General features: G+C 41.7%; 2 protein-coding genes across 6 annotated transcripts in view; one reads left to right on the top strand and one right to left on the bottom strand.

Annotated features, from left to right (window-relative positions):
- Nucleotides 1-22,317, bottom strand: part of SH3KBP1 (SH3 domain containing kinase binding protein 1) — a 344,191-nt gene that overhangs the window by 179,611 nt on the left and 142,263 nt on the right. The window lies entirely within an intron of this gene.
- Nucleotides 1,874-2,191, top strand: LOC132512889 (serum basic protease inhibitor-like). The gene has a single exon (XM_060136890.1). It carries the CDS (start codon nucleotides 1,874-1,876, stop codon nucleotides 2,189-2,191), a length of 318 nt encoding a protein of 105 aa, XP_059992873.1.

The raw sequence follows: 22,317 nt of genomic DNA, 5'->3' as shown, positions 1-22,317 counted from the left end.
TTCCTATCCGTCTACAGCAGGGCTTGGCAAACTTGTTCTGTAAAGGGCCAGAGGAAATATTTTCGGCTTTGCAGGCCACACAGTCTCTGTGGCAACCAATTAACTCTGTGGCTGTAGCACAAAAGCAGCCACAGACCGTATGTAAATGAAGGGGCATGGCCACGTGCCGATAAAACTTTATTTCCCAAAATAGGTAGCACCAGATGTGGCCCATGGGCCGGGATTTGCCAACCTCTGGTCTACAGAAAGGCGAGGTCAGGGTCCAAATCAGGGACCAGGGATGATTTTTCTTTTAAGGAAGAGCAAGAAACATTGCTAAGTTTGCATTGTCAGCTTAGAAGCAAGCCCCTCTCAGACGCCTTCCCTGACGACCTCTGAGGCAGGGCTAAGCGCCCCCATCACCACCATCATGGGACAGCACGGCACCCAGAGCACAATGCTCTCTTCACCCTGATCCCACTGCCCCCACTGCCCCTGCTGCCCGGGACTCTTGGATTCTCAAATCCTAGACTCCTGTGAGCAGCAGCTGAGCTGGCCGCCTTGTAGATTATGAGAGGTTAGCCCAGAGCCCAGCCCTGAACAAGCCTTTAGTAATAATCTCAAAAACAAAATGAAGTGTTGATGGGAAGAACTGAAGGCTGGCATGATGCTGCCAATGAAAATACAGAAGCAAGCAGAAGTGGGAGTCTGACAGGCAGGAGAATCTGAGGCTCGGCCACGTGGGGACAGCTGGGGATTCCACGGCAGACAACCGAACCCCGGGCTAGGTCCAGCCAGGGATGGGTGCAGGGATGGGTGGGCAGCCCTAAGCCAGGGTGGCACAGTGAGAGACAGAGATGGGTCTGCCCTGGGCATCTCAAAGAAGAGAAGCCCCTGTCCTCCCCCCACTAGGTATAACCAGGGGCGCCCACTGCCCTATTTGCTGGCCACAACACAAAGCCAACTCAACGGGAAGCAGGGTGGAGGGACAAGAAACCTGGGCCCCAAGGAGTCTGCTCTGCCTCTGGACTTCCTGTTGTACAAGACAGACATTTCCTTACAACCTACGCCAGGTGAAACCAGGGTGTCTGTGACTTGCAGCCACGAGACCACTAACCAGCACAGGGTGGCTGAGAGTGGAGGTGAGGGTGAGGGAAGCAAGGAGGGAGGTCCGGCCCAGAGGTGAGGTGTGGGGGCTCGTGTGCTTTGTGGCAGTGGCTGAGCCCAGGAATTAGACAGAATCGAAGATGCCGAAGACAGAACCATACAAATAGCTTACACTTGAGGAGTTGGCAAAATATAACAGAGAAAGAGGTAGAGCAGGGGTGAGAGGCGTAAAGACACAGAGGGCAAAACAAGTGTTTTCAGAAAGAGGCAGCAATCTAAGGTGCTGTGGAGTCAGGCAGGGCAGCATGGAGGAAGGAGTCTTAAAGACGGAGTACATTTCCCCACCCGATGTGACTTGTTTTAGAAAACAAAGTGAACTGGAGGGAGCAATGTGCCAGTTTGGAGCCCAGGCCTCAAGGGAACTCGCCCTGTTGCACCTCCACCACTGCCATATTAATGTGCTCAAGCTAGCCTGCTGGAGCATGCAAGACACACAGAGCAGGGCTGAGGTGCCGAAGGCCTGCAGCTGAAGCCGAACCAAACGCTAGCGGCCCTCCAGACACATGCGGAAGCCCAGTCAAAACCGTAAAGACTACCCAGCTAGCTCCCAGTTGACCCCAGATTCAGAAGCCATAAACGCTTACTGTTGTTTGCCACTGAGGTTTTATGGTTATTTGTTATGCAGCATTACTGTGGCAAGAGATAACTGATACAACAATGCCTGGCACAGAACAGGTCCTCAAAAACTGTTTAAAATGCACACACTCAGAAGCCCTCCTGCAAGGCCATGAAGATGAGCCGGCTCTGCCTCTCTGCATCCCTTCTTGTCCTCCTGGGCACCCTGGCGGCTGGCACCCAGAGGGATGAAACCAGCACCCCTGCCCAAGCCCCGCAGCCTACCTTCTGCCTGGAGCCTCCCTACATGGGTCCCTGCAAGGCCCTGTTGTTCAGGTACTTCTACAACGCCAGCTCCAGGCTCTGCAAGACCTTTGCTTACGGCAGATGCAGAAGGAAGCAGAACAACTTCCTGGATAAGGAGGACTGCATCAGCACCTGCAATGGCTGCAACAGGCTCCAGGAGAGCTGGGCAACTGTGCTCCCCTGAGATGCTAAAGTCCTAGGAGGGCCCCCACAGGGCTGGGCTGTGGTTGCTTCTGAAAGATTTGAGCCTCCTCCTCTGCTCCCTTCTCAAACCTACCCTCCTCAGCAGAACCCTGCCTCTTTCCTCACTGCATCCTCACCTTCATCTCCCATGTCACCATCACTGCACTCCTCGGAGGGGGCAGGAATGGAATTTCTGACATCTAGTTCTGAGTGTCAGTGGTGGCAGAGGTCTTTTCACTAAAGAAGCCCCTTTCCCCACAGTGATGTTGCATATTATCTGTCAGTGGCTTCAACCTCTGGCCTTATATTTAATAAATTCATTTTCTAATTAAAAAACCACCACACACACACACACACACACACACACACACACACACACACACACACACACACACTCAGGAAAGATAAAGGCTGCAAATACACTATCATTCTTCTATCCTGGTAAGTTAAGTGTCATTTCCCTTGACTGTTTCTCCATATTCATCCAGCCCCAAAGGGTAAAAGAAGTTTCTAGAAAGAGTTCTTTTTAGAAGTTTCTAGAAACACTAATTTTAAAGGCCAGGAAAAGGTTACTAATTTCCTACTTGTTTAGTATGTTTGTCTTTAGCTAACAAATGCAAGCGGAAAACAAAGCAGAAGGCAAGTTTTCCTGTCCCAGACTTCTATCACCCAAGTCATCCTTTACTCCTCAAAAAACAACACACAATTCAATTGAGGTAGGGTAACATATACGACATTTCAATGGTAATTATTAATTTTAAAAATTTCTTAGCTGATGGTAGGTAGAAGGGTGTTGAGTATTTGCCATATCATTCTTGATTCTTTTTTAAAATTGTGGTAAACCATACATAACATAAAATTTACCACTCTAATCACTGTTAAGGGTACAGTTCACTGGCATTCAGCACATTCACATTATTGTCCAACCATCACCACTAGTCATCTCCAGAGCTTCTTTCATCTTCCCAAACTAAAATTCCATATCCATTAAACAGAACTGCCCATCTCCCCACTCCCTCCAGCCACTGGTAACCACCACTCTACTTTCTGTCTCTATGAATTTGACTACTCTAGGGACCTCATTCAAGTGGGATCATACAGTATTTGTCCTTTTATGACTGGCTTCTTTTACTTAGCATAATGTTCTCAAGATTCATCCATGTTGTAGCACATATCAGAATTTCTTCCTTTTTAGGGCTGAATAATATTCCATTGCATGGATAGAGCACTTTTGTTTATCCATTCATCCACTGATAGACACTTGGGTTGCTCCCACCTTTTGCCTATAGTGAATAATGCTGCTACGAACATAGGTGTATAAATACCTGTTCAAGTCCCTTCTTGAGCTGATTTTACATATCTTTATTAAAACCTTATTTTGAAATATGAAACAGGCTAAAAGACCTACATCACTTAGCTAGCAGTCTTCACGCATCATCTAACCAAGTTGGGGGAATGGAATTGGTACCCACAGTTTGCAAGTTAACCCAATTTGCCATGGATGATTTTATCCTACACCTACTGATATAAAAATGGAGATAATAGAAAAAAGCCTTTTGGGGGAGGTAGGATTCTGAAACATGCTAATGTGAACGCAAAATGAATACACATCTCACCACCCATTCAACCCTGCACAATCAAGCTGAGTAAAGAACCTGCACTGCCGTACAGTGGGCAAGAACAAGTGGCTTACCAAAGGCAGAAACGCTGTTTTAAATTCATTACCCAATAAAACCACCATGGGGCTCTCTCAGCAAAGAACCAAAATCCTCTAAAGCTCTCCAGAAATTTCTGACAGGGCATGTGGGAACCTGATTCATCCAACAAACATTTGTTGGCCACAGGAGCTCGAATGGGCTGTGGAGAATATGCAGAATGGATCCCAATATTCCTTCCTGGGGACCCTGGATAGCGTTTGCAAAGAGAAGAGTGGGATCCTTTAGCTTTTTAACATTCCAAAGGGCTTAATAGCCAAAGTGAGGGCACACAGGTTAAAATGTTTCACAGGACTATATATAAACGGTACCATGACCCTAATCTGAAGACCTAGTTATGTGCTAACGCAGATAAGGAAATTTGTCATCCAAAGAGTCAAAAACTTTTAGAAAGAGTCCCCAGACTTAAAAAATACTGAAAACTTCTCAATCAACCTTCCAATCTGCAGAGGAAGAAACTGATGCTTCAAAGGTGAAATGACCTTCCCAAGATTGCTAATGGCTGTGAGAGCTGTGAACTATCTGAATGTCTCATAAGTCCTCGAATGAAGGTCTCTGACTCATCCTGGGCAGAAGTATAAGGGAGAAAAAGGCACACAAATGGTTTTCCAGCCTCAGTGAACTCACAGTCAAGTTCTAAGCCCCCGAAAATGGATAGGATATTTGTCAACTGTTATCAAGTCTTGCTGGTTACCCAGGCCCCACCTGCCTCTGGCAATATGCAATCTAAAGGTTGAAAGGGAGGCCGTCCGAGAGTCGGTCTGGTTTGGTTTGGTTTCAATACAAAGCTGACACTCCTCAGCTCTAATAAATGATCACTTTCCATTTTCCACTTCAACTTGGGCTTTTGATAGAATGAGTCCATACGTCAATATGAACAGATCGACACAGTTCATAATTTATGAAGATGTAGGCAGAGGGAGAGATTGATCCTGCGGAACCACCCAACTGAGGCTTGCCTCTCTTCCACTCTTCCTTCTTGCTGCTTAGGTTGGTGATTTTTAAATTTATTAACACCTCCACCTGAGATGATCAGCAAGGAATGAGAAAAGTGAAATAGCATCCTACATAAGCCTTTCTAATAAACTGCAAAAGGGTGTCTGCGGGTCTAACGTGGATTTCAATGATCCATGTTATTCCAGTCAAGCCTCCACAAATGTAAATAAGAGCTGGTGACACACATTTAATATACGCAGATATATGCACACCCCAGGACCTAGTTCCAGAATGAGATGGAGCTTAAAGAGTAAGACATCACAGAGGGAGGATGGAGAGGGAGCCAGGGGGACAGGGAAGGAAGAAAGGAAAGAGAGAAGGCGGGAAGGAGGCTCTTAAGCACAACTGTGAATTGCACACAAATTCTGTGCAAGAAGGTCAGGGCTACAGAGCCCAAGCTTAGGAGGCAAGTGTGAAGTATGTTTTGTTTTTTGTTTGTTTGTTTGTTCGTTTTTTGTGGTACGCGGGCCTCTCACTGCTGTGGCCTCTCCCGTTGTGGAGCACAGGCTCCGGACGCGCAGGCTCAGCGGCCATGGCCCACGGGCCCAGCCGCTCCGCGACATGTGGGATCTTCCCGGACCAGGGCACGAACCCGTGTCCCCGGCATCGGCAGGCGGACTCTCAACCACTGCACCACCAGGGAAGCCGGTGAAGTATGTTTTGAAGTGTACATATAAGTACAAAATAGAATCAGAATTTCCATTCCTGGCTCATCTGGGTTTGCTAGTGTCAGACACATTGGCAACTTAGTTACTTTTTCTCTTCCTATATAACTTCAAGTGTCTTACTTTTTATCTTAATGATTTAGACAAAAGTAAATTACAAAGGAAGCTAATTTCTTCAAAAGAAACAAACTACTCCCGATGATATTATCAAAGAGCTGCTTTAAAGCTTTTTCAAAGTTAAACTTAAAACAACTGGTATCATTTTTTTCCCTAAACAACATTTTTTTAAAAAGAGAACTATTCACAACAGTTCTTGTGTGTGTGTGTGTGTGTGTGTGTGTGTGTGTGCGCGCGCGCGCGCGCGCGTGCGCGCACTTTACTCTGTCAAATACCAGGATCTAGATAAAAGGGTTAAAAGAAATAAGGGGAAAACTCAATAACAAAACCTTGGGAAATCTGATTTTCCTTTGCAAGCAATGACAATACTGAAGAACCCATCCAAGGGGGAGTGGGGAAGAGGGCTCCCTGCTCCAAAGTTCCGGCATTCTTCAGCGAGTCAACAAGAGGTGGTTACACAGACAGATTTTACTTAAACTGAAATCTGAAAACATGATACTAATCGTTGGTAATGCATAATAAATATGGGATTCCACACAAGCAAAATTAACACATAATCCAACCATCTCTTTTGATGAGTATCTTCACTTTCTCTCCCTAGCTCTGTCGATGGTGATGCTGAACACTCAAATATCAGAGGAAGGAGTCCAGAAAGGAGGGAAGAGTGGATACACTGTTGGACATAAAATAAACTGAACGCTATAGTCGCATTTAGAAAACCTTGGGGAAGGGTGTAAAATCAAACACAGATTAAAAGGATGACATAAAATCTAAACCTTCCCATACCCCGGATACATTTCATCTCATGTTATACTAGGAAACATGAAACATTTAGGAGCCTTCACACAAACACACTTACCCTTATAACTTAATTCTACTTTCAATCTTGTTACTCAAGATCTGGTTCAAATTTCCTCCTCTGGAAATGTATTTTGCTGTCTCACTCTCTACTAATGGCCCATTATCAGGCCCAGAGCTAAATGTAGTCCTTATTCTCATAATCCACTTTCCAAACCAGATACTTAGTAAGTCTCCTCTCTCCTCAGTACTCAGTCACCAAAGACAATTTCTCTGAATCACAGAATTTCAACAGTTTCTCCCTAAATATATAACTTAATAAGCATGTTCTCCCTCTGATAGTTTTCCCTCTGGTATTTTATTTTGCAAAAAGGTTGGGGTGTTTGCGAACTACATACAGTTGACCCTTGAACGACGTGTGGGTTAATCTGAGTATAATTTATAGTCGGTCTTCTATATCCGCGGATTTAATCCACATCCATGGATTTAACCAACCATGGACCATGTGGTACTGCAGTATTTACTGTTGAAAGATATCTGTATATTATGTGGACCGCACAGTTCAAACCCACGTTGTTCAAGGGTCAAGTGTGCTTTCATCCAATAATTAAAGTCGGTTCCAAGATGAATACAATGTGGCTTCTTCCTTCAAGGAGTTTACAATCTAGGAAAGAAAATCAAAATCTAAACACACACACACACACACACACACACACACACACACACATACACACACACGGAAAAAGAAGACTATAAGTGTACTATAGAATGAAATGCAGTCAACAGTCACAAGTGCCCAAAAATAATCATTAAAGATCAGCCACTCACTAAGGCTTTTCTGACACTATTACTTGTATTACTGCATATATTTCTGTGAGATGAAGGCAGCAAGAGACCTTCGGTGTCTGCCTCTGTTGGTGCCTTGGGAAAATCAGTTCTCACCTCTCCCCACCTCAGTTTCTTTATATTTAAAATGGACTGATAATGATGCTTCTCTCACCACCCTTCACAGGGTAATTCTCAGAAGTGAATGAGTCATTCAGTCTCTCTCTCTATGTAAACTGTAAAGCTCTATGAAAGCCAAGGAATTTTTAAATCAACTATACTCCAATAAAATTTTAAAAAATAAAATAAAATAAATAAAACTAATGAGAGGAAATCAAATAAATTAATCTTACTGAAAAAAAGAAGTCAAGGGATTTTTGTTTATAAAATGTCATTTCTGCGGGCTTCCCTGGTGGAGCAGTGGTTGAGAGTCCGCCTGCCGATGCAGGGGACACGGGTTTGTGCCCCGGTCCGGGAAGATCCCACATGCCGCGGAGCGGCTGGGCCCGTGAGCCATGGCCGCTGAGCCTGCGCATCTGGAGCCTGTGCTCCGCAACGGGAGAGGCCACAACAGTGAAAGGCCCACGTACAGCCAAAAAAAAAAAAAAAAAAAAAGTCATTTGTTCTGTCCATCGTCAGACGAATGGATAAAGAAGATGTGGTACATATATGCAATGGAATATCACTCAGTCATAAAAAGGAACGAAATCAGGTCATTCGTAGAGACGGGGATGGACCTAGACTGTCATACAGAGCGAATTAAGTCAGAAAGAGAAAAACAAATATCGTATATTAACGCATATATGTGGAACCCAGAAAAATGGTACAGATGAACCAGTTCGCAAGGCAGAGATAGAGACACGGATGTAGAGAACAAACGTATGGACACCAAGGGGGGGAAAGTGGGGGTGGTGGTGGGATAAATTGGGAGATTGGGATTGACATATATATACTAATGTATAAAATGGATAACTAATAAGAGCCTGCTGTATAGCACTGGGAACTCCACTTCGCTGTACAGTAGAAACTAACACAACTTTGTAAAACAGCTACACCCCAATAGAAAAAAAAAAAGAAAGAGAAAAATGTCATTTGTTCAAATATAGAATTTTTGTAATTTCTACTCATCCACCTTCTAATAAGTACTAGCAATTCTCCTATATCAAAAGGGAATATTTTTTTAATCAACAAGAGTATTCCCGCAAATGGCTATTATGACAGAGATATTCCAAAGTTAAATTCTTCTGTGGATTGGCAATAAGAAAAAAGTATGAAGGGGAAACGATCCTATTTACAAAAGCCAACAATAACCACAATCTATATAGGAAAAGGATTATAAGGAGTAAGCAAGGCAGCACAAATTAAACCATAACGTGATTAAACAGTAATATCCTATATGTCAGTGAATCACTAGAATCAGCTGTTTAGAATTCAGAAGTAGATATATGTTTTAATGTGGTGATATATTTGCAAGAATTGGACCCCTGTGACATTTGGGGTAAAGGGGTGAGGGGAGAAAAGAGTTTCACTTATGCACCCGTACATAAAGACAATTTATATGACACAATACAAAACTTTTAAACAAAAAAAGTCAGGAAAATGTCAGTTCTTTCTAAACTGACATACTTTTATGCAATTCAAAACAAAATACCAATGGAATTTTTAACTTGATAACATGATTTCAGAATAAACAAGTGAGAGCAGCTAAAATATTTTTGAAAATGAAGAGTGATAACAGGAAGGACAAAAGCCATACCACAGAGAAGGAACCAAGATGGTGTAGTAGAAGGACTTGCACTCACTCCCTCTTGCGAGAACACCAGGATCACAACTAGCTGCTGGACACCCATTGACAGGAAGACACTGGAACTCACCAAAAAAGATACCCCACATCCAAAGACAAAGGAGAAGCCACAATGAGATGGCAGGAGGGGTGCTATCACAATAAAATCAAATCCCATAACTGCTGGGTGGGTGACTCACAGACTGGCGAACACTTATACCACAGAAGTCCACCTACTGGAGTGAAGGTTCTGAGCCCCACGTCAGGCTTCCCAACCTGGGGGTCCAGCGACAGGAGGAGGACTTCCTAGAGAATCAGACTTTCAAGCCTAGTGGGAATTTATTGCAGGACTTTGACAGGACTGGGGGAAACAGAGACTCCACTCGTGGAGGGCACACACAAAGTAGTGTGCGCATCGGGACCCAGGGAAAGGAGCAGTGACCCCGGGGGAGACTGAACCAGATCTACCTGCTAGTGTTGGACAGTCTCCTGCAGAGGCGGGGGGTGGCTCTATTTCACAGTGGGGACAAGGACACTGGCAGCAGAAGTTCTGGGAAGTACTCCTTGGCGTGAGCCCTCCCAGAGTCAGTCATTAACCCCACCAAAGAGCCCAGGTAGGCTACAGTGTTGGGTTGCCTCAGGCCAAACAACCAACAGGGAGGGAACCCAGCCCCACCCATCAACAGGGAAGCAGATTACTTTTACTGAGCTCTGCCCACCAGAGCAACAGTCAGCTCTACCCACCACCAGTCCCTCCCATCAGGAAACTTCCACAAGCCTCTTAGATAGCCTCATCCGCCAGAGGGCAGACAGCAGAAGCAAGAAGAACTACAATCCTGCAGCCTATGGAACGAAAACCAAATTCACAGAAAGACAGACAAGATGAAAAGGCAGAGGACTATGTACCAGATGAAGGAACAAGACAAAACCCCAGAAAAACAACTAAATGAAGTGGAGATAGGCAACCTTCCAAAAAAGAATTCAGAATAGTGATAGTGAAGATGATCCAGGACCTCGGAAAAAGAATGGAGGCAAAGATCGAGAAGATGCGAGAAATGTTTAACAAAGACCTAGAAGAATTAAAGAACAAACAAACAGAGATGAACAATACAATAACTGAAATGAAAACTACACTAGAAGGAATCAATAGCAGAATAACTGAGGCAGAAGAACAGATAAGTGACCTGGAAGACAGAATGGTGGAATTCACTGCTGCAGAACAGAATAAAGAAAAAAGAATGAAAAGAAATGAAGACAGCCTAAGAGACCTCTGGGACAACATTAAATGCAACAACATTCGCATTATAGGGATCCCAGAAGGAGAAGAGAGAGAGAGAGAGGACCCGAGAAAATATTTGAAGAGATTATAGTCGAAAACTTCCCTAACATGGGAAAGGAAATAGCCACCCAAGTCCAGGAAGCTCACAGAGTCCCATACAGGATAAACCCAAGGAGAAACACGCTGAGACACATGGTAATCAAATTGGCAAAAATTAAAGACAAAGAGAAATTATTGAAAGCAGCAAGGGAAAAACGACAAATAACATACAAGGGAACTCCCGTAAGGTTAACAAGCCAGAAGGGAGTGGCATGATATACATAAGTGATGAAAGGGAAGAACCTACAACCAAGATTACTCTAGCCTGCAAGGATCTCACTCAGATTCAATGGAGAAATCAAAAGCTTTACAGACAAGCAAAAGCTAAGAGAATTCAGCACCACCAAACCAGCTCTACAGCAAATGCTAAAGGAACTTCTCTAAGTGGGAAACACAAGAGAAGAAAAGGACCTACAAAAACAAACCCAAAACAATTAAGAAAATGGTCATAGGAACATACATAGCCATAATTACCTTAAACATGAATGGATTAAATGCTCCAACCAAAAGACACAAGCTTGCTGAATGGATACAAAAACAAGACCCATATATATGCTGTCTACAAGAGACCCACTTCAGACCTAGGGACACATACAGACTAAAAGTGAGGGGATGGAAAAAGACATTCCATGCAAATGGAAATCAAAAGGAAGCTGGAATAGCAATACTCATATCAGATAAAATAGACTTTAAAATAAAGAATGTTACAAGAGACAAGGACGGATACTACATAATGATCAAGGGATCAATCCAAGAAGAAGATATAACAATTATAAATATATATGCACCCAACATAGGGGCACCTCAATACATAAGGCAACTGCTAACAGCTATAAAAGAGGAAATCGAGAGTAACACAATGACAGTGGGGACTTTAACACCTCACTTTCACCAATGGACAGACCATCCAAAATGAAAACAAATAAGGAAACAGAAGCTTTAAATGACACAATACACCAGATAGATTTAATTGATATTTATAGGACATTCCATCCAAAAACAGCAGATTACATTTTCTTCTCAAGTGCGCACGGAACATTCTCCAGGATAGATCACATCTTGGGTCACAAGTCAAGCCTCAGTAAATTTAAGATAAATCATATCAAGTATCTTTTCTGACCACAGCTCTATGAGATCAGGAATCAAGTACAGGGGAAAAAATGTAAAAAACACAAACACATGGAGGTGAAACAATACGTTACTAAATAACCAAGAGATCACTGAAGAAATCAAAGAGGAAATTAAAAAATACCTAGAGACAAATGACAATGAAAACACGATGATCCAAAACCTATGGGATGCAGCAAAAGCAGTTCTAAGAGGGAACTTCATAGCTATACAGGCCTACCTCACGAAACAAGAAAAATCTCAAGTAAACAATCTAACCTTACACCTAAAGGAACTAGAGAAAGAACAAACAAAACCCAAAGTTAGCAGAAGGAAAGAAATCATAAAGATCAGAGCAGAAATAAATGAAATAGAAACAAAGAAAACAATAGCAAAGATCAATAAAACTAAAAGCTGGTTCTTTCAGAAGATAAACAAAATTGATAAACCATTAGCCAGACGCATCAAGAAAAAGAGGGAGAGGACTCAAATCAATAAAATTAGAAATGAAAAAGAAGTTACAACAGACAGCACAGAAATACAAAGCATCCTAAGAGACTACTACAAGCAACTCTATGCCAATAAAATGGACAACCTGGAAGAAATGGACAAATTCTTAGAAAGGTATAACCTTCCAAGACTGAATCAGGAAGAAACAGAAAATATGTACAGACCAATCACAAGGAATGAAATGGAAACTGTGATTAAAAATCTCCCAACAGGGGCTTCCCTGGTGGCCCCGTGGTCGAGAGTCCGCCTGCCGATGCAGGGGACACGGGTTTGTGCCCCGGTCTGGGAGGATCCCACATGCCGCAGAGCGGCTGGGCCCGTGAGCCATGGCCGCTGAGCCTGCACATCTGGAGCCTGTGCTCCGCAACGGGAGAGGCCACAACAGTGAGAGGCCCGCGTACTGCCAAAAAAAAAAAAAATCTTCCAACAAACAAAAGTCCAGGACCAGATGGCTTCACAGGTGAATTCTATCAAACATTTAGAGAAGAGCTAACACCTATCCTTCTCAAACTCTTCCAAAAATCTGCAGAGGAAGGAACACTCCCAAACTCATTCTATGAGGCCACCAACACCCTGATACCAAAACCAGACAAAGATACTACAAAAAAAGAAAATTACAGACCAAATATCACTGATGAATATAGATGCAAAAATCCTCAATAAAATACTAGCAAACAGAATCCAACAATACATTAAAAGGATCATACACCACGATCAAGTGGGATTTATCCCAGGGATGCAAGGATTCTTCAATATACGCGAATCAATCAATGTGATACACCATATTAACAAATTGAAGGAGAAAAACCATATGATCATCTCAATAGATGCAGAAAAAGCTTGTGACAAAATTCAACACCCATTTATGATACAAACTCTCCAGAAAGTGGGCAGAGAGGGAACCTACCTCAACATAATAAAGGCCATATACGACAATCCCACAGCAAACATCATTCTCAATGGTGAAAAACTGAAAGCATTTCCTCCAAGATCAGGAACAGGACAAGGATGTCCACTCTCACCACTATTATTCAACATTGTTTTGGAAGTCCTAGCCACGGCAATCAGAGAAGGAAAAGAAATAAAAGGAATACAAATTGGAAAAGAAGAAGTAAAACTGTCACTGTCTGCAGATGACATGATACTATACATAGAGAATCCTAAAGATGCCACCAGAAAACTACTCGAGCTAATCAATGAATTTGGTAAAGTTGCAGGATACAAAATTAATGCACAGAAATCTCTTGCATTCCTATACACTAATGATGAAAAATCTGAAAGAGAAATGATGGAAACACTCTCATTTACCATTGCAACAAACAGAATAAAATACCTAGGAATAAACCTACCTAGGCAGACAAAAGACCTGTATGCAGAAAACTATAAGACACTGATGAAAGAAATTAAAGATGACACCAACAGATGGAGAGATATATACCATGTTCTTGGACTGGAAGAATCAATACTGTGAAAATGACTATACTACCCAAAGCAATCTACAGATTCAATGCAATCCCTATCAAATTACCAGTGGCATTTTTTAAGAGCTAGAACAAAAAATCTTAAAATTTGTATGGAGACACTAAAGACCCCAAATAGCCAAAGCAGTCTTGAGGGAAAAAAACGGAGCTGGCGGAATCAGACTCCCTGACTTCAGACTATACTACAAAGCTCCAGTAATCAAGACAATATGGTACTGGCACAAAAACAGAAACAGAGATCAATGGAACAGGATAGGAAGCCCAGAGATAAACCCACGCACCTATGGTCAACTCATCTACGACAAAGGAGGCAAGGATATACAATGGAGAAAAGACAGTCTCTTCAATTAGTGGTGCTGGGAAAACTGGACAGCTACATGTAAAAGAATGAAATCAGAACACTCCCTAACACCATACACAAAAATAAACTCAAAATGGCTTAGAGACCTAAATGTAAAACCAGACACTATAAAACTCTTAGAGGAAAACATAGGAAGAACACTCTTTGACATAAATCACAGCAAGATCTTTTTTGATCCACCTCCTAGAGTAATGGAAATAAAAACAAAAATAAACAAATGGGACCTAATGAAACTTCAAAGCTTTTGCACAGCCAAGGAAACCATAAACAGGACAAAAAGACAACCCTCCGAATGGGAGAAAATATTTGCAAACAAGTCAACGGACAAAGGATTAATCTCCAAAATATATAAACAGCTCACGCAGCTCAATATTAAAGAAACAAACAACCCAATCCAAAAATGGGCAGAAGACCTAAATAGACATTTCTCCAAGGAAGACATACAGATGGCCAAGAAGCAGATGAAAGGCTGCTCAACATCACTAATTATTAGAGAAATGCAAATCAAAACTATAATGAGCTATCACCTCACACCAGTTAGAATGGGCATCATCAGAAAATCTACAAACAACAAATGCTGGAGAGGGTGTGGAGAAAAGGGAACCCTCTTGCACTGTTGGTGGGAATGTACATTGATACAGCCACTATGGAGAAAAGTATGGAGGTTCCTTAAAAAACTAAAAATAGAATTACCATATGACCCAGCAATCCCACTGCTGGGCACATACCCAGAGAAAACCATAATTCAAAAAGACACATGCGCCCCAATGTTCATTGCAGCACTATTTACAATAGCCAGGTCATGGAAGCAACCTAAATGCCCATCGACAGACAAATGGATAAAGAAGTTGTGGTACATATATACAATGGAATATTACTCAGCCATAAAAAGGAACGAAATTGAGTCATTTGTTGAGACATGGATGAATCTAGAGACTGTCATACAGAGTGAAGTAAGTCAGAAAGAGGAAAACAAATATTGTATATTAACGCATGTATGCGGAACCTAGAAAAATGGTACAGATGAACCGGTTTGCAGGGCAGAAGTTGAGACACAGATGTAGAGAACAAACGTATGGACACCAAGGGGGGAAAACCGTGGTGGGGTGGGGATGGTGGTGTGCTGAATTGGGTGATTGGGATTGACATGTATACACTGATGTGTATAAAACTGATGACTATTAAGAACCTGCAGTATAAAAACAAACAAACAAACAGAAAAAACAACTAATACTAAAATTTCTTTGGGTTATTTGTATGGAAATATGTTAATATAAATGTTTCAGGGGCTTCCCTGGTGGCGCAGTGGTTGGGAGTCAGCCTGCCGATGCAGGGGACACGGGTTCGTGCCCTGGTCCGGGAGGATCCCACATGCCACGGAGCGGCTGGGCCTGTGAGCCATGGCCGCTGAGCCTGCGCATCTGGAGCCTGTGCTCCGCAACGGGAGAGGCCACAACAGTGAGAGGCCTGCGTACCGCAAAAAAAAAAAATTTGTTTCAGACATTATATGAAATTTCTAAAAATCTTATATGTTCTGGTATAATGTTATAAGTCATGATTCTAGTTATTACTTTAAAATGTATATCTCAGAAATAACTAAATTTCCTTGTCAATTGCATTATTATGAACTTGCATCAAATCTTTAACCGTGGTCATTTTTAGTCTTTTGTCATTTACAGACAGTTCTGGGTGTACTCTGATGCTTTTGCAAAAATGTTCCTATAAAAGGGTTTCATCTTCAAGGAATTCACGGAAAAGACTCTGAGAAGTACAGGTTTCTGGTAACTGACTATACTGCTGAACTGAATGAATAAGCATTTTCAGAACTCTAATGGAAAACTGATGAGTTCATAAAAGTGCTAACAAAAGATCAAGATGAAAAAGAAAATTAATTACATGGTACTGAGTGAACTGATGAGGATGATTATAATTTTTGTGACTTTCTGTTTGAATAAATAAAAAAAATCCCACAAGGACTCAGAGGCAAAAAGTATACAAATCAATTTTCACTGCAAAGTAAAGGAGCTGTACAGTGGAGGATTACTGGACTGAATGTCAATATTATGACATAGTATGAGTGTGTTTCGTGTTTGGTAATTGCAATCATTGTTGCTTTTGTTGTGGTCGTCCAAAAAAAAAAAAAAAAGAATTGAAGGAGGGGAGGGAGGGTGTCTACTATTGCTCTACTCACCACTGTATCACACCACTTAACATAATGGTTAGCACAAACTGGTACTCAATAATATTTTTGAATTAATGAACAAATAAACAGATGAAGTTTGATTATCTAAAAAAAAAGCCGTACCATATATCAAAACATATTATAAAGCCACCATAGTTAACTATACTGATACAAGAATGGTTAGACAAATTAATGGTATAGAATTGAAAGTCCAAAAGAGTTTATATGATAAACGATGTATCAAAAATTAATGGGGGGCTGGATATTTAATAAATGGTCCTGGAAAAGTAGCTGCTGCAAAATAAAAATCCATTTGCACACTAACCTCATACTATATATCAAAATTCCATATCAATTAAACATTGGAAGTAAAAAATGAAGCCAGTATAAAGGAGACAAAAAATTAGGTGAGAATTTATTCAGAGAAAATCTCCAAAGAAAACATCAATATACGAATCTGCATAACAATGTACTATTTCTGTACATCAAAAGCAATTGTAAATAAAATGAAAAGCCCACAAACTGGGAAGCACAATCTGCCCTGAATGACAAAGGAATAACACACTAATCAGTAAGAAAAATACCCAGACCTCAATGTAAGAGCCAAGAATACCAACGAACAACAGAGGGAAAAAAATGTTCAAGCACCCTATTAATCAAAGAAATTCCAGCTAAAAACACTAATAAGCACTCTCCCCACTTCTGGTGGTGCGGTAAGCCTTCAAGAAATCGATTTGATAACAACTTAAAGTCCCAGAAAATATATACATGCTTTTGTCCAGTGATTCCACATCTAAGAATCTTTGCTAAAGAAATCATCAGAGCTGCAGATAAAGATTTAGGAGCAAAAATGGCCAACGCAGAGTTACTGACAACGGCAAGAAAAACTGGAACCATAAATGGATTCTTTCCTTTCCAGCAAAGGCTGTCTATGAAGCACAGAACTTATAATATAAGAAGTTTGGCTTTTGATTTACAGGAAACTCTTTTTCTTTTTTTTCCTTGAGAAATGAATAACAGAATGCCACTGTCAGTTCTCTACCCTTCTCGAATCGATTACCTAATATTTAGGTCATCTCTAGCAAAACAGTGTCTTTTTGATCCTTCAGACTCACCATCTCCTAGGCAACTGATTGGATGAGGAAAAAATAAAGCTGCACTGAGAAATATATAATTTGTAAAGACTTGAATAAATGGAATGACACATCTTGTCCCTCAGCTGGGAGGGGGTAATGGCAGAGGACGGAGAAGAGAAAGAGATGGACAGACAGATAGGCACAACCAGATGCTGCATTTTAACACTAATTTGTGCGGTAATCTTTTTTCTTTTAAACTGCTTTACTGACATATAATTTATGTACCATAAAATTCACCCATTTTAAGTGTACAATTCAATGGTTTTTATGTTCTTACAGAATTTTACGACCACGACAACAATCTAATTTTAGAACATTTCTGTCACCCCAAAAAGAAACCTTACGCCCATTAGCAGTCACTTTCCATCCCCACACCCAGCTCTGGGCAAACATTAATCTACTTTCCATCTCTAGGGATTTGTCTATTCTGGACATTCATATAAATGGAATCATATAATATGAGATCTTCTGTATCTTCCTTCATTTAGCATAGTGTTTTCAAGGCCCGTCCGTGTTGTAATATGTATCAGTACTTCATTCTTTTTTATCACCAAATAAGATTCCATTGTATGGATTAAACCACATTTTGTTCATCCGTTCATCAGTTGATGGGCATCTGGGTAGTTTCCATTTTTTGGCTATTAGGGATAATGTTGCTATGAACATTTGTGTGCACGTTTGTGTGTGGACATATGTTTTCATTCTTCTTGGGTGTGATATGCTGGGTCATATGGTAACTATACTTAAAACTTTGAGGAAATGCTACACTGTTTTCCAAAGCAGAGGTACCATTTTGCATTCCCACCAGCAGTGTATAAGTTATTCGTAGTATTCCCTCATATTTCTTTTAATTTCTCTAAGATAAATAGTGATGTCCCTTTTTTAGTTCCTCGTATTAGTAGTTTAAGTCTTCTCTCCTTTTTTCTTGATCAGTGTAGCTAAACTTTATCAGTTTCATTGACCATTTCAAAGAGCCAATTGAAACTTCTGGTTTCAGTGATTTTTTACACTGTTTTTCTATTCTCTATTTCATTTATTTCCACGCTGATCTTTATTATTTCCTTCTTTCTGCTTGCTTTGAGTTTAGTTTGCCCTTCTTTTTTCTAATTTCTTAAGGTAAAAAGTTAGGCTGTTGACAATCCCACTTCTAGTATATATCCAAAGGAAATTAAATCACTATTTCAAAGAGATACCTGCACCCTGATGTTCACTGCAGCATTATTCACGACAGAAACAACCTAAGTGTACATTGATGGAAGAATGGATTTTAAAAATATGATACAAACACACGCACGCACATGCACATACGTGCACACACACAGAGGAATAGTATTCAGCCGTAAAAAATAAGGACAACATGAATCAACCTTGAGGGCATTAGGCTAAGTGAAATAAATCACAGAAAGACAAATCTTACACGTTCTCACCACCACCACAACCAGAAAAAAAAACCAGTAATGATGTGAGGTAAAGGATGTGTTAAGTAACCTTATTATGATAATCATTTCACAATATATATGTATATCAAACCATTATGTTGTACACCTTAAAATTACACAGTGTTGTATGTCAACTGTATCTCAATAAAGCTGGAAAAAAAAGTTAGGCTATTGATCTGAGATCTGTTTTCTTTGTGAATATAGGCATTTGCAGCTATAAACTTCACTCAAAGCATTGCTTTAGCTGCATTCAATAAATTTTCATATGTTGTGTTTTCATTTTCACTCATTTCAAAGTATTTTATTTTTTTCTTTTCCTTTTTTTAAAAAGATTTACTTATTATTTATTTATTTTAGGCTGCGTCAGGTCTTAGCTGCGGCACGCAGGATCTTCGTTGAGGCATGCAGGATCTTTCACTGAGGCACGTGGGCTTCTCTCTAGTTGTGGCGTGCAGGTTTTCTCTTCTCTAGTTGTGGCGTGTGGGTTCCAGAGCGCGAGGGCTCTGTAGTTTTGCGGCACGCAGGCTCTAGCTGAGGCAGGTGAGCTCAGTAGTTGTGGCACGCGGGCTTAGCTGTCCCATGGCATGTGGGATCTTAGTTCCCTCACCAGGGATTGAACCTGCGTCCCCTGCATTGTAAGGCAGATTCTTTACTACTGGACCACCAGGGAAGTCCCTCGAAGTATTTTAAAATTTTCCTTGTGGACTCTTCTTTGACCCACTGGTTATTTACGAGTATGTTGTTTAATTTCTCACAAATATATTTGTGAATTTCCCAAATGTCCTTCTGTTGTTGATTTCTAATTTCATTCCACTGTGGCCGGAGAACATACTTTGCATGATTTTAATCCTTTTAAAATTACTGAGACTTCTTTTATAGCCTAGCATATAGTCTATCCTGGAGAATCCTCTGTGCACATCTGATCGCTGGTTGCTTCATGGAAACAACACTTTATTGGTTTCCAGATATCAATAATTTCTTCCCAACACTCTGGGGCCTTACCAGCAGTTTATCATCTTTAATAACAACTACTACTATATTCAGGGAGTGACTCCCCACCCTACTTCAATCTATTACCACCCTCTGTCCCTAAATTTATTCTCTTTCCTAATTTTTATCCTCACAATTTCCCTAAGGAAATTAACAAGAGTAATCTCCTTATTTTACAGATTAGAAAACAGAGTATGAGAGTTGCCCAAAGTCCTACAGAAACTTTGGGGGTGTAGCAGAAGGGGGGTCTGGACTCTGCCTACAGCCATTTTTCCTGCAACAAGGCCCTGCTGCCACTGAGCTTATTCAGGTCTCCAGAGAAACACTAATGGAACAAGCAGTTTAGTCCTCTTCTAATGTGCTTCCCCCACCACATGCACACACACACACACACCCAGGGGAAGCTTTAAGCTGTTCTTTCTTTCCCTTTCTCGGTGGGGACAAAAGGGTGGCCCACCTAGCACTGTAACTGGGCCTGCTGTCAGCTTGACAGTGGGTTAGGAAGATGGGCCATGAAATGTCCTCATTGTTCAGGGCATAACAGTCCCAGAGCTTCACAAGCACCAAAAGCCGCAAGTCCAAAGACTAAGCTGAGCCTGCAGGTGACATGGGGGGACCAGGCTGTGATGACAGACCAGGAGGACCAATCTGTGTAATTAAAAGAGAATAAGGAAACTTCAGAAGAAAAGGCCCCCTTTCCAGGGCTTTCTCCACAAGTGAGGACAGCTACTGTCCCAGTACAATACCTCTAATTAACTATTTTCAATTAACCTACCAGCTCTCTTCTGAGAACACTCCCCCCTCCTTGGAAAAGGAGAAGCTCATGTGGGCCTTAGCAAAGGTCAGTCCCCCAGACCACAGGCATGTCCTTTCAGGTCCCCTGGGCAGAGACTCCATGGGTCCCTGTATCAGGCCACAGGCTGGGTCACTATCAGGGACCTCAGCCACATCAGGAATTCTATGATTCCAGAACTCTGAAACATCAGGCTACATGGCTTGTCCTCATAGTCCCACAGGTGGGTTCATCACCTGAACTCAAAATGGCCGCCTCTTTCATGAGGAAGGGGAGAGAATGAACAGAGCTCTTCTCCATGTCGAATCACGCTTTAATGGTATCAGGAAAAGCTAAGATTCCCTGCATTTCTATCAAAGCAGATGGAGAAGGAAATGGGAATGTTTTGACTATGGGGGACCACCATTCTGTCATCATTATAAAATCCGCCCCTGGGTTCCTAGGTTCTGCCCTGACTCAAGTCCCAGGTGGACCTGGCCTCGCAGTTCACTGGGCCCGCCCACTCAGCCCACTTTCCTTGCCAAAGCCCAGACCAGGGGGACACTCCTAGATACAAGGACCCCAAAAATGATCAAGGTAAAAAATCTCTTTCAGCTTGTCACTTGAAAAACTACCAAAAAAGACTGGCTCTCAAGTTTTAGATTTGGGGAATATTCTCGTAGCATCATCTAACTTGTTTTTTCACGGCCATGGGCTTGAGAAGCATCATCAGTCATTTCTTGCAGTGCCAGCACCACCGCCTATGCTCACTCACTCTAACATTACCTGCGCAAGGTACACTCGGAAGATGATTTTGGACATGCTTGACAGCTCCTTGCTCTGCATTTTAAAGCCCAGCATACCCCAAAGCAGAGTCCTAACTAGTCTTCAGTGAAACGTGGTTCGGTGGTCAACGTGAAGCAGGTTTCCTTACATAGGACATCTGAGAGCCTGCGAGACGCTAGTTCATTTGTTAGTCTCTAAGAGGGTGCTTGTGCGTGCAGCTGTACCCAAAAGTTATTTGTCCAGACAGCCAACTTTCTCTCTCTCTTTATGTCCTTATCTCTCTCTTTCTCCCCCTTTTGTGGAATATTTTCTAGGGCTACAATTCTGCACAACATGCGCTGGGAAATGCTGGCCAACATCCATTTGAGCTTGTTGCATCGTCTCCTCTCCAATAGATGGAAATATACAACAGCACCCTCTTTTATTACAACATGCCTTATACATGCAAACTTGGGCACACCAAGGTCCAACTCACAACTTGTGAAAATAAGCACTGCGTACAATGGTGCAATGTGGCTGAACCCAGAGCTATCCTTGGAGCCTGGTGTATTGCACAGAGCTTGTACAATTCCAGCATTCTGCATCATGTGAATCGTAAACTCCTCTACGACATGAGAAAACTTCAGTTATCCCCACTTATATGGACTCTCTGACTTTTAAAAGGTACCTAAGGCTTTATGCCAGCAATATAAAAACAAAATAAAAAATCAAGTCAGATTTACAAGTGGGTTATGCACTATGCACAGTGTTTAGAACTCCAAATCTTTTTCCCATAGAAACAAAGTCATAAGTGGTGATTAAGTTCCCAGACTAACCCATAATGCAGCTAAAACAAGGCACATCTGTAATGTCATCAAGTAAAAAAAAATTTAAACAATGAAATTAAAGAAGAAACAAATTTATTTATCAAGAACACTTATGCTCGGTGGTATACCCAGAGGGGGGCAGGGGGGCAGCCCGTGCCTACTAAGCAGGAAGGGGCATCCTGTAGAGAAGTGACAAACGATAATGAAGCCAGCAAGGCCAGTTGGCTCTTTATTTCACCACCTGCTGACAACTGAAAACAACATCAGTAATAAAATACTG

Source organism: Lagenorhynchus albirostris, chromosome X (assembly GCF_949774975.1).
Source record: "Lagenorhynchus albirostris chromosome X, mLagAlb1.1, whole genome shotgun sequence".
Classification (NCBI taxonomy): Eukaryota; Metazoa; Chordata; class Mammalia; order Artiodactyla; family Delphinidae; genus Lagenorhynchus; species Lagenorhynchus albirostris.
This window is presented reverse-complemented; position numbering and strand designations above follow the sequence as displayed.

Bases quoted from the DNA above. Each gene is read 5' to 3' on its own strand.
- LOC132512889 (XM_060136890.1), top strand. From the start codon at position 1,874: ATGAAGATGAGCCGGCTCTGCCTCTCTGCATCCCTTCTTGTCCTCCTG.